This window comes from Rhinoraja longicauda, chromosome 31 (genome assembly GCF_053455715.1).
Source record: "Rhinoraja longicauda isolate Sanriku21f chromosome 31, sRhiLon1.1, whole genome shotgun sequence".
Taxonomy (NCBI): Eukaryota; Metazoa; Chordata; class Chondrichthyes; order Rajiformes; family Arhynchobatidae; genus Rhinoraja; species Rhinoraja longicauda.
The window spans coordinates 17,955,231-17,968,423 of record NC_135983.1 but is presented as its reverse complement, the minus strand read 5'-3'; the positions used below and the strand labels follow the sequence as shown (position 1 = coordinate 17,968,423).

The following is a 13,193-nucleotide window of genomic DNA, read 5'->3' as shown; positions in this document are numbered from 1 at the left end:
ACAAAATTAAAGAAATACGATAATTTTTTAAGGATTGTTGACTTGAAGGCAATGAATTGAACATTTGGCATGTTGACTAATGAAAAAACAATATAGAAAAGAGTTAACGGAATAGTCATAGCACATCATGAAGCACTTCTGTTTTGACCTTGCATTTCGAAGATTAAACCATTTCCCAACATGTTAAAAGAAAACATGACATTTATTATCTTTGTTTGCTGATCTGGTACCAAGGGTGAACAGGATAATATGCTGAATGGGTGATTTTCTGCAAATTTCTCCTTTTCTCTTAGCCAGTATTCAGAATGAGTTTGGAATAAATAAGCACTATTGGATACATGCAACTGTGACCATGCCAACCTAAAGGAAGGATTAGGATAATGCAGAGTTTCTGCTTTGCTAGGAGGCTAATGCTGCAATGTAATACCGGCATTGGGCTCTGACCTCACTTTGTGGGGTTGCTGTGCAAGAAGGAAGCTGATATTTTGAATTAAATTGATGTTATGCAGCTTACAAAATGCTGGAACTGTGCCTGAGTTTGAGCGCAATTTGCATCATTTCTGTCAGGAACATTTGCCCAGGTTAGTGCGAGTGAGCAGAATACCTTAGCAATTCATTCACCATTCCATTAAGGTAGCTGTGCTGCCAAGAACCAAGAACGTAGCTGAATATGTTCTGCAATGATATGAATTTTACAAAGTTTAAGATGCCAGTTCACCGATAGTTTGAGTTTGCCCAAATCTGAAGGAATTGATTAGCTTACTTCTGTTCTTAAATTACTGTGAAAAGTAAGATACCAACATGCTCTAGCTGAATATTTTGGAACTGCTTTGGTGTTGTGGGGTCATCTGTGACCGACAATAGACTGTGGATGAGTGTGATTTGGTGAATGACACCAAAGTGTTCCTCAGAGTCTCTGAGTAGTCATCATGTATCTGTTTAAAAGGAAAATGTCAAAATTGTGGTCACTGAGACAATTCTCGCTGCGTTTGAACCACTACACTGTAAGGTTGTAGGGTGAACTATAAATCAGAAGAACTTGGAAATCTTCCATCCATGTTGATATTTCAAGGAGAACATAAAGAATTTCAGAGTTTTACTGTGCTTTAAATTTAAGATGGTATCATCCCCGATGTTGATGGAAAACAAATACTAAACTAGTACCTATAATTGAAATAAATATCTACATTTGTATAATTCCTGTTATGACCAATTAATTTTGGTATTTTGAAAGTGCTTTGTAGTAAATGATGAACTATATATAAATGTATAGTAAATGATGAACTATATATAAATATATAGTAAATGATGAACTATATATATGTATATATACATATAAAGCAAGGCCCCACAATTAGCTAGGTGGTAATCACATGGTAATGGCTAACAATTTACTTGCTCCTCTTGAGTAGATAGTTCCTCAGTTTATCACTAAATCTGGTGTACACCACCTCAGTCAGTGCAATGGTCTTATGTGGTGGTTCAGTGCCAGCTTGGATTAGTTCCTCAAGTCTCTGGAGTGTGATTTTGTGGTGAGAATGCTACCAAGCTTGGCGGAACTGGCAAGATTTTATTTTAGATGTATGGAGTCTTGTGGTCTGTAACTCCATTGCATCACTCAGTGAACCATTGATCATCACTAGCGCACAGCATTGTCCTTTAAAGCAGTGATGCTGACTTTCACATTTCATGGAGTGAAACAAATTGTCCAGCTAATTCCACAGATCGGTGAGTCAAAATGATTTGACACTTGTGATATAATTAATCTCTGTTTGTCTCTCCAATAGGTTTGGTTTCAGAACAGAAGAGCAAAGGAGAAACGATTGAAGAAAGATGCTGGCAGACAGAGATGGGGTCAGTATTTCAGGAACATCAAGAGATCGAGAGCAAGCTCCAAATCAGATAAAGACAGTGCCCAAGATGATGGGGTGGCCAGTGATGCTGAAGTGTCCTTCATAGGTTTGTACCAGTTATGAATCTGAAATCTGCTCTGAATCTGAGGAGTGTGGAGAATTGAAGCTGGGTGCTCACCACTATAAACAGTCAACAGTTCCAGCAGTTAGCTCCTTAGGACTATCATAACAGTGGTGAGAAGTATTTAAAGGTTGGAATTGTTGTAGGTAGAACAGAAAATGTTAAAGGGAGATTTTTTTAAGATGTCCGCAATTATGAGGATTTTTAACATAGTAAATAGGAAAGAAATCTCCATTGTGGGGCATGGTGACAGATCTGAGATAATTGGCCAAAGAGTTAGAGCCAAAACCTAGAGAGAATGGTACAAAAATATTCAAAGGTAAACTTCAAAATTAAATTGAATGTACTATTGAAAAGGGAAAGGTTTGTTGAGCTGCAGGGAAAAATAGTGAGAGAGTGGGACTGGTTGATTAGATCTTGGTAAAGTGTGATAAGTCCAAAAACATCCACTGTCTTCTCTACAATAACTCAAAATGGACAATAAAGGGATAGAAAGTTCAATAGCGAAAGTATCTATTTACAGTGTTTCCCCAATACTGAACCCAAGCACCATATATGCCACCTCTTTGACTGCAAAACCTTCACTTACAATGAATGAGATGGAGGAGCATTCTGTGAGTGATGGGAATGAGAGGAATGGGAGCATGAGGATGTTGCTGTGCACCCCAGGAAAATCCCTCCAGTCCCAATTTGTCATCAGTCTGAAGACCCGAAACTTTGGTTCTCCATTCCTCCACAGACGCTGTCTATCCCGTTGAGTTCCCTTTGTGTTTTGCTGAAGATTCCAGTATCTGCAGTTTCTTGTGTCTCCAGCCTCGATCTGCCACGTTTCTCCTTTTGGAAGCTCTCCTCCTTGACGTGTCACAGTCAGAGAGTCTAACAGCGTGGAAACATGCCCTTTGGCCCAACTTGCCCACACCGGCTAACATGTCCCATCTGCACTAATCCCATCTGCCCATATTTGGCTTTTGGCCCAAATCCCTCTAAACCTGTTCTGCAGACTACATGCAACTCTTTATCTTAATGCAGAGCACAAAGTGCTGGAGTCCCTCAGAGGGTCAGGCAGCATCTGTGAGGAGAATGGACAGGCAATGTTTTAGATTGGAACCCTCCTCAAGAGTTCCTCCAGAACCTTATGATTTGCCGAAGAGACCAGCATCTGCATTTCCTTGTGTCTCCTATTTACCTTAGTGTCCAACTTCTTACTCTTTGAGAATTTAAAAGACATCTAAACTTAAAATCCCTCACAGTCCTGCAAAGTTTCCTTCACCGTGGAATTACCAGTAATACTTATCAATGTTTGTGATGAACTTTTAGAATAAAACCCACCAACATCTCACAGCAGTTGAAAAACTTGTCAGCTTGCAAAATGAATGGTTTGGGGCATCAAATGACTAACTAGGAACAGAAGCATTGTGGAGGCTAGAAATCTGAAATAACGCAGAAAATGATGCAAACGTGTGAGGCAGGCAGCATCTGTGGAGAGAGCCACAGAGTTAATGTTTCAGATGAAGACAGAATGTGTTGGAGTATCTCAGCGAGTCAGGCGGCATCAATGGAGAATGTGGATAGATGATGTTTAGGTCAGACCGCTTCTCACAGATTGTGGGGGAGGGGGGAGAGACTGGAAAATGGGAGGGCAGAACTAAGGTGGATGTAGTTGAGGGGGGGGGGTTAATGGGCAGATGGTTGAACAAAAGTCAGATGAGAAAGACAGAAGGTATGAGACAAAAGGATTGAAGAGTAGCAGTGTGAAGCTAGAGGAAGGGATGTAAGCAGAAGGGGAAGGGAGATGGGAGACCAGGTGAGGCACAATGGGAAGGGGGGGGAGACCAGGTGAGGCACAGGGGAAGGGGGGAGACCAGGTGAGGCACAGGGGAAGGGGGGAGACCAGGTGAGGCACAGGGGAAGGGGGGGGGGGAGACCAGGTGAGGCACAGGGGAAGGGGGGGAGACCAGTTGAGGCACAGGGGAAGGGGGGGAGACCAGGTGAGGCACTGGGGAAGGGGGGGAGACCAGGTGAGGCACTGGGGAAGGGGGGGGGGTAGGTGAGGCACAGGGGAAGGGGGGGAGGGGAGAGGCTAGGAGAAAAGAGTTGGGGTGTTAGGGGAACAAGGGGGATGGTTTTCAGGTGGTTGTTCTGACCAGAGAGAATGCCTCAGTAGGGTCTTGACCCCAAACGTCGCCTGTCCATGTTCTCCGGAGATGTTGCCTGAGCCTGACCCGCTGAGTTGCTCCAGCACTTTGTGCCGTTTTGTGCAAACTAGCACCTGCTGTTCCTACTCGGTCATTTGAGTGATGTTTTGTTATCCCGCGTGGAGTTTCGGGTTTGGGTTTGGATCCCAGCACATGACTGCTCCCCGGGCCGTGTCTAGAGCGCTCTCAGACCGGCAGCAAGCGCACAGGCGGCCGCCAAACTCCTGGGCAAGTGCCGGAGACCCCGGTGGGGTGTTATGTGGGAGTGGGGACCGCCCCGCCTCACCGCACCCAGGTAGGACGAGGCGGCTTGCGAGAGAGTTTGATTCTAATGTAATGTTCCCCTTTTTGTTTTGCGTGTGCACCTGCAGACGAGCATTCGATGTCAGACATGGGTCACCCGAATGGCATGTACAGCAACATGAGCGACACCTCTCCAGGTCTGGGCAGGCAGACTGCGAGCAACGGAGGCTTCTCTCTGGACGGGGGGCTGCCGCAGGACCAATACCACGACCTGAGATCCAACAGTCCTTATGGGATCCCCCAGTCGCCGGCGTCGCTACAGACCATTCCTCCCCACCAGCCCCTCATTTCGGGACTCGTGTACCAGGACGCAGGCTTGGGTCTTCTGGCACCGGGGGGAGGTGGAGGACAAGCCATGAACCAGGCCATGCATGTTTTAGGAGCAAACGGACCCAATTCTGACCTCTCCACAGACAGTAGCGGCGGCTACCCTGATTTCCCGGCGAGTCCGGCATCCTGGCTGGACGAGGTGGAACACGCACAGTTTTAACACGCACGCCGTGTTTTATTTTTAAACAGCATCCACGATGCATCAAGGAAACAATGTTGGGGACGCGAGGAACAGCAGGCGCCGGGGTCTTGAGCAAAATATAAAGTTTTGGAGAAACTCAGCGGGTCAGGCAGCATCTGTGGAGGGAATGGACAGGCTGATTCCATGTACTCCAGTCTGAAGAAAGATCCTCAGATCCCAACCCGAAAGGTCGCCTGTCCATTGCTTCCCCAGATGCTGCCTGACCCACTGAGTTCTTCCAGCACTTCGTGTTTTACTCAGCACACAATCTTATACGGTTTTCCAGCTTTGTCAGCCGGGACCGGGGATCTGGAAGACTGATGGCGAAGATCTCTCGGCGACACGAATGTTGCAACTACAACTACTCCACAACTCTTGTTTCCTTGTTTGAACAAAAACTCGCTGTGCTTGACATCAAGTCACCGTTGGGCTTTTTTTTCCAACACACGCTGACAGACCGAGTGAAATATTGTTCCGGTGTTAAGTTGCCAAGCAGCGGACATTGCAACCGAAGTGGTCTCTCTTTTTACTTAATACCTGATTATGTGTAAATGCTAGAGGCCGTAGTTAATGTGATTCTGTGTGATCCTGGCTGCGCATTTTAATGCATCTCCCCTAAACAGTGAAGACACGAAGGGTTTTATTTAAGTGTCGAAATATTTACTGATCAGAACGGCATACGGTGTATTAGAAAACTGATGTCAAACACCCGAAATAGCCCACAATTCTCAATCTATATTTTATTATCTATACAGTCTAGGGACTAGTGTTGGCCATGTTATCAGACAAGGGCTGGGGGGGGGGGGGGGTGGATTAATGTAAAGATACAGCACAGACCTACCGAGTCTACTCCGCCCATCCGTTCACACGGGTTATCACTAATCCCATTTTCTCCTCCACTCCCTTAACATTAGCGGCAATTTTACAGTGGCCAATTAACCCCTACTTGGGCTTACGTCCTTGAGGTGTGTGGAGAAAACCGGAGCCCCCAGAGGAAACCCTCGCGGTCACGGAGAGAACGTGCAAACTCCACACAGACAGCACCCAAGGTTAGGATCGAACCCGGGTCTCTGGCGCTGTGAGGTAGCGGCTCTACTAGCTGTGGTGGTTGGCGTACACGTTACCCATAAGTTGTCCCCTGTAGATGGCATCTATCCGTCCGCACGCTGGATGTCCGGTAACCCGAAAGGCAAAACAGTGCGGCAATAAATTGTGAATCGTATCGAGATGTCCAGCGGCCCAAAAGAATATCTCTGCATGTAATTTTCTTTATAACCCCAGAGTCAATGCCTGCCTGGATAGTGGAGTGCTGCCGAATTGTTCCATGTGTGGCCAACAGTAATTTCTAAGCTAGCGTCAATATTTTTTTTGTTGGACTGACGTCGATTGCACTTTGCAAATATCCTGATAATTGCCAAATATTTCGCAGCCGGGAGGGAAATGGGGAGAAATCACTCTGTATTGCTGTTGTGTATTTTTACTGTGGCGAAAAGAGAACAGTCTGTTTAGCGGTATTTTTAGGATGGAAACTAGCGATACAATTTTAGAGAAAAAAACTTTTTTGGTTGGGGGGAAAAAAAAGCAACAAAAAAAAACCAAACCACAGGCTTCTTGTCACCATTTGACTTTCTGCGTTTCTCGGTAGTTGGTACGACTATGCATTTTGTCAAACGGAGGTATAAAATGTGAGGTGTTTTACGTATACACATTGGATATGAAAGTCGTTGTGGGTCAAGTGTAAATGTTTTATTGTCTTTTATTTATTCTCTCTGAACGACCAGTAAGACAAATCTTTAATAAATTTATCAACTAAAGTGAGATGATATGTGCGGACAACTCTGCTTTACCTGTTGCGCTGCTAACAACGACTTAGCCTTTCCTGACGATGCCGGATTTCACTGATCAGAGAGACCCCGGCGGGGATAGATTTGCCGAATGGAGACACAAGGAACTGCAGATGCAGGATTCTTGTGCAATACACAAAGTGCTGGAGGAACTCAACGGGTCAGGCAGCATCTGTGGAGGGAATGGACAGATGACGTTTCGGGTCGGGCCTTAATCACTTGCTCCCCCCCATCTGACAATCGCCCTGCCCCCCCTCCCTCAAGTGTATCCACCTATCACTCGTGTAGAAAGGAACTGCAGATGCTGGTTTATACCGAAGATTGGCAGAAATTGCTGGAGTAACGCAGTGGGTCAGGCAGCATCTCTAGAGAAAAAGGATGGGTGACATTTCGGGTCGGGGCCGTTCTTCAGAAGAGTAGGAAAGAACTGCAGATGCTGGTTTAAATCGAAGGTAGGCACAAAATGCTGGAGTAACTCAACGGGACAGGCAGCATCTCTGGAGAGAACGAATGGGTGACGTTTCGGGTCGAGACTCGAGACGTCATCCATTCCCTCTCTCCAGAGATGCTGCCTGTCCCGAGTTACTCCGGCATGTTGTGTCTACCTTCTTCAGAAGAGTACAGTTTGGAAGAGAGGCCAGAGAAGGGGTCGTAATACAAAGGCTACCCGAAACGTCGCCCATCCTTTTTCTCCAGAGATGCTACCTGACCCGCTGTGTTACTCCAGCACTTTGTATCTATCCACCTATCACTTGCCAGGCTTTGTCATGCCCCCATCTCTCTTTTCCACATCCCTCCACCCACCCCTCTCCCACCCCTCCCCTCCCTCCCCCGCTCCACCCACCTACTCCAAATCAGTCTGAACCCACCTATTGCAATCAGTCTGAAGAGCCGACATTTAACGCACCAGCAGTCCTTTGGGATGTAGGGGGGGGAGGGGGGGGGGGGGAATACTCAGGGGAAACCCACGTAGTATTGGGGTAATGTGCAAGATCCATACAGACAGCACTAAAGGTCAAGTTCTAACCGAAGTCGCCGTAGCTTTGAAGCGGCAACTCTACCATATCGCCTTCTATATTTTTTTTACTTAAAAAAATAATCATAATAAAATATATATAAAATCATTTCGATAGTGTGCATGTGCAGAGGATGTTTCCACCAGTGGGAGAGTCTGGGACTAGAGGCCATGGCCTTAGAATTAAAGGACGTTCTTTTAGGAAGGAGATGAGGATACATTTATTTAGTCAGAGGGTGGTGAATCTGTGGAATCCTTTGCAACAGGAGGCTGTAGAGGCCAAGTCAGTGGATATTTTTAAGGCAGCGATAGATAGATTTGTGATTAGCACGGGTGTCAGATGGTATGGGGAGAAGGCAGGAGAATGTGGTTAGGAGGGAGAGATAGATCAGCCATGATTGAATGGCGGTGTAGACTTGATGGGCCGAATTCTAATTCTACTCCTATCATTATGACAGTTATGACCTCAAAACATAAAACGTGCAATAACTCTTACACAATTTTTGTGTCTACCCAATCGTCAGTGCAAATCAGTGCGCTCAGTGGTGCAAATTTGAAAGAGTTCTTTTAAACGCTGGGTGCAATGGGTTGGAAGATTCTTTGTTTGACCAACACTTATTTGGCCTCTCTCCCAAACTTTACTTTTGTACGTGAAGTCCAAGGATTCCTAAATACTGCTGACGCCACAACATATAGTAGAAGCAAGGAACTACAGGTGCAGGTTCACATAAAGACAGTGCTGGGGCAACTCAGCGGGCCAGGCAGCATCTGTGGAGAACATGGACAGGGGACAAGGAGCGCCGAATATCCATGGTGCCCACGATCCACAGTGGACACAGTGGTTGTTGAGGCTGGTCGTGCAGAAATGTTGTGGTGCAAATGTTTGTTTAGTTTTAATTTAGAGATACATTCGGCCCATGTAGTTCACCCGAGTGCCAATCGAGCAAATTAAAGCGGCCAATTAGCTTCCAAACCCGCACGTCTTCGGGATGTGCGTAAAAACCGGAGCACTGGGGGTAGAATGTGTGGGAGGGGGAAGGGGGAAGAAGGAGGGGGAGGGGGAAGGGGAAGGTGGGGGAGGGGGAAGGGGGAGGAAGGAGGGGGAAGGGGGAGGGGGAAAGGGGCGAGGGGAAAAGGGGGGGTGAACAGGACGTAAACAAAACCTTAACTTCGATGATTTTTTTCTGACAGCCTTGGAATGTTGTCTTTCGAGTTTGCATCTGAGTGTATTGTACCTCTGCTTCAAGAGCTCATGTGGTCTGAGTGGCAGCTGATTTTCGATTCGGCTGTCAGGATGTAAAGGAATCAAGAGGGAGAGTTGATGCTTTAAACAAGATGAAGGAGAGGTTGAAACTGGAGAAGCTGGGCAACTCAGGTAAGGCAGCAAATGTTCAGGGGTTGCGGCTCTCACCCACATAACACGAACCGTGCCTCACTCTCCACCTCTCCACCGCGCTGGCTGCCCGGCCCACCACTGCCTCCCCCGCCTGCTGTTCCACTGGAGATGTTGGGGACGTTAGCGTGGTGGGAAGGAGCAATGGTAGATGGCAAGTTGAGTAGTGTGTACACAGTGAGCGCAGCAGCCAGAGCGAAGGCATTTATGTTAAGGAGATATAGAGCTGTACAGCAACGAAACAGGCCCTTCGGCCCTCATTGTCCATGCCGAACAAGTGAGCATATTGGACTAGTCCTATTTGCCTTCATTTGGCCTTTGACTCCCTAAACACTCCCTATCGATTTATCAGACCAATGTTTCTTTCATACACATATATTTTGTAGAAAGTATATAATTATTGAGTGGATATGTCGCCGACTTGGGCCTAAATGGGCAACATTGAATTGGACGAGACCCAATGAACTGCAGATGCTGCAATCTTGAGTAAATCGCAAAGTGTTGGAGGAATTCAGCGGGTCAGGCAGCACCTGTTCACAAGCTACCCGACCCGCTGAATCCTCCCAGCACATACATTGCCTTTTACATGAGTGGGTTGAGGAACAACGAAACCTGTTTAGTGAAAACCATCCAATCGTTCAGATTAAACGCTGCTTTTCGTGCAGGGACCGCAACCTTCATTCATTACCCGGTGTCTGGTCTTTGGGATTAAGGCTGTCTCGTGTTTCATGAGAGCATTCACCGGATCCCTAGCAAGCTGCACCCAGCCCGCGCTCCGATGCTGTGTGTCCGCGGGTGGATTTGCAAGGCTCAAACGTGACATTCAAAATCAGCCAGGTAAAGCCGTGGTCTAATCGATTTATTCCACCCCAGAGAGTTTAAACTGTAATCATTCTCTCTGGATAGCGCAGGTGGTCGGTCACAGCTGATGTTTGCGAAACCCGGGGAGGAGGGGGAGGGGTGGGGGTGATGAGGTTCCTAAAGAGTGGATCCTCAAATCCCCCCCGAGAGACGAGTTTAGCCTCTGTCCCTGACAACAGCCTTGTCCCTGAAGAACGGTCACCTGTCCATGTTCTCCAGTGACGCTGCCTGACCCGCTCAATACCTTGTGCACTTTGCACGTTGTGTCCTTTTACGACTCCGTCACTTTAAGTTTTGCTGTTATTTCAATGATTGGTTACTTTAAAGATGCACACATGCGCGAATTATGAAATGTGAAATGAAAATTAATTCGCTGGGAAGAGAATGTACACAGGTCAACGGTGGCCTCAAGAACGATCCCAGATCCCAGACTGGTATAACGACTTGAGTGGGGGGGGGGGGGGGGGGGGGGGGGGGGGGGAAGAAAGAGGGGATACAAGAGTTACTTGAAGTTAGAGAAATCAAAATTCATACCGCTGGGTTGTAAACTGCCCCAAACCATGCTTTGCTAATCGCAACTTCCAATAAAAAAATATTGGGGTTTTCTAGTTTGATTTTGTTAACAGATGAGAATCAATCTATCTGCGGCACAGCACGATGTTAACTGTTGTTAACAGAGAATAAACATCATCGTTTATTTTGTCTGAGGAAGGGCTCGACCCGAAACGTCACCCATTCTTTCTCTCCAGAGATGCTGCCTGTCCCGCTGAATTACTCCAGCATTTTGTGTCTCCCATCGTTTATTTTGTTACGTATATTGGTACTGGAATGTACAGCACCACGACTGGACTCTGAAATAAGTAACGCCATGGCTGTGAATGGTTGAGGCAGTGAATGGAACTTTATACGTGTGGATCATTTTAATATACCATTCATATTCTCTCTTAAAATCACACACACAAAGCGCTGGAGTAACTCAGCGGGTCATGCAGTATCTCTGGAGGACATGGGTAGGTGACGTTTCGGGTCAAGACCCTTCCTCACACTGATTGTAGTCGGGTGGGGGTGGGAGAAAGCTGGTAAAGAGGCGGGGCGCGACAAAGCCTGGCAGGTGGTATAAGTTGGGTCCAGGTACCAAACAAAGTGGAGAATTCAGTGTTCATACCGTTGAGTTGTAAACTACCCAAGCAGGAAATGAAGTACTGTTCCTCCATTCCTCTTTGTGTAGGAAAGAACTGCAGATGCTGGTTAAAATCTCTCCAGAGATGCTGCCGGTCCCGCTGAGTTACTCCAGCATTTGGTGTCTACCTCCCATTTCCCTTTATTTCCCGATACGCTGTGATTTATTTGAAGTTGTGGTGTTTTGGAACACGCACTCGATGTGCTGTGTACTTACTCATTGGCTTTGTGGGAGCTTCACTTGACTGCGTTGGTATGAAGTGGCTTCCCGTTGCCAGTGAAAAGCCCTTTGCAAATATCCCGGAATTAAACATTTATACAATAGGTGGCGTTTATCATCTTATTACGAGAGTTCACCAAAGTAATGTGTGGCAGCCCATTAGAGTGTTGGCTTTAAAGAAGGAGCGTGGAGACGGCGAGTGGGCGGTCTCAGTGAACTCGACAGCCCTGGTTCGCAGGAGCTGATTTCCTCTGGGATTGCAGGAGGAGGGGTAGATACTCCATGAGAGGAACTGGGGGCGACATCAGAGGGGGGCGACGGCTGTTGATTAAAATGAATATGCAGAAAGATCATCTGTAATGTTTGAATCATGTGAAGAGTCTAATTGTCAGTGGGTCGTCTGCTGAAAGGAAAGCAGTCCCGTTTGAATTATTTTAGGAGGGGGATTAGGTTTGAAACATTGTGATAACTGCCCCTATTTATATACAGGGCATGGTGACCAGGCCACGTGTGTGGAGGCAATTGCGGTGACAAGAAGCAAGCTGGTGAGATGGAGATACTGTGCCTCACTCCTCACCTGTGGGTGGACTTAGTCCACGTTGGTATCTTCATGGTTCAACATCTTATCAGGGCCAGTGTTGAAAACGTGTCCGAGAAAGACGAATATTGTGGATAGGTGTGATGGTAGAATAAGAGGGAGTGTACGTCGCAAACTGGACCTCTTTTATGTAGAAACATGGAACAAAGCTGGTTTACAAAGAATTGCTGGAGTAACTCAGCGGGTCAGGCAGCATCCCTGGAAAACATGGATAGGTCAAGTTTCGGGTCAGGATGAGTCTGAAGAAGTTCGCTACCCAAAACATCACCTATCCATGTCCCCCAGAGATGCTGCCTGATGTTTGGCATATCCACCCTGAAAAAAATGTTCTGACTGTCCACCCTATCTATGCCTCTCATTTTAAAAATATTTCTATCACGTGTCCCCTCAGCCTCTGACGCTCCAGAAAAAAACAATCCAAGTTTGTCCATCCGTCTCCCTATAGCTAAACCTTCAAATCCAGACAACATGTTATGTTTATGTTCTATATATTAATAGCTTGGCTCAAACAAGATGGCTAACTGTGATTCCAATGCATAAACACTGTTTACAGGCTGTGCATGCTTATAGTTGGGTACTTCTGTACAACAGAACTTGAAGCAATCTGCCAATATCAGCAAGAACTTGCATTTATTTGGTCCTACAATAAATTAAAGTGCTTAAATCTGCTTCACGGGGACGTTATTAATCAAAACTTGACACATAGCTACACTGGGGAGGGAGGGAGGAGAATTGTGAGGATTTTGCCATGGCTAAAACATTGGATTTGCTAGGATTGTTTTGCTTGCAACAGAAGAGGCTGAGGGGAGACCTGATTGAGGTGTTCAAAATTAAGAAAGGCTTGGATTGTGTAATTATTGGTCAAAGATGAAGGACTAGAAAATGTATGTATGTAAGATTGACAATAAAAGGGAAGTTTTGAAAATAATGAGGGACTGTGAAAATATTGACAACTGATCTCCGAAACTATTTTATCAATACATGGAGATCTTGAGAAACCTAAACCTAGAGTTGGTTCGATGATGAACCCATGTGTGGAGACAGAGGATGTGGTTAAGGTTTCCAATCAATATTTTCCAACTATTATTACAACAGATGAC

General features: G+C 46.2%; 1 protein-coding gene across 1 annotated transcript in view; it reads left to right on the top strand.

The window, feature by feature from the left end:
- lhx3 (LIM homeobox 3) overlaps window positions 1-4,962 on the top strand; it is a 48,505-nt gene extending 43,543 nt beyond the window's left edge. The window contains exons 6-7 of the mRNA XM_078425884.1: window positions 1,788-1,959; window positions 4,541-4,962. Of these exons, the coding sequence (XP_078282010.1) occupies window positions 1,788-1,959; window positions 4,541-4,962 (594 nt within the window). The remainder of the gene's footprint in view (window positions 1-1,787; window positions 1,960-4,540) is intronic.
- The last annotated feature ends 8,231 nt before the right edge of the window (window positions 4,963-13,193 follow it).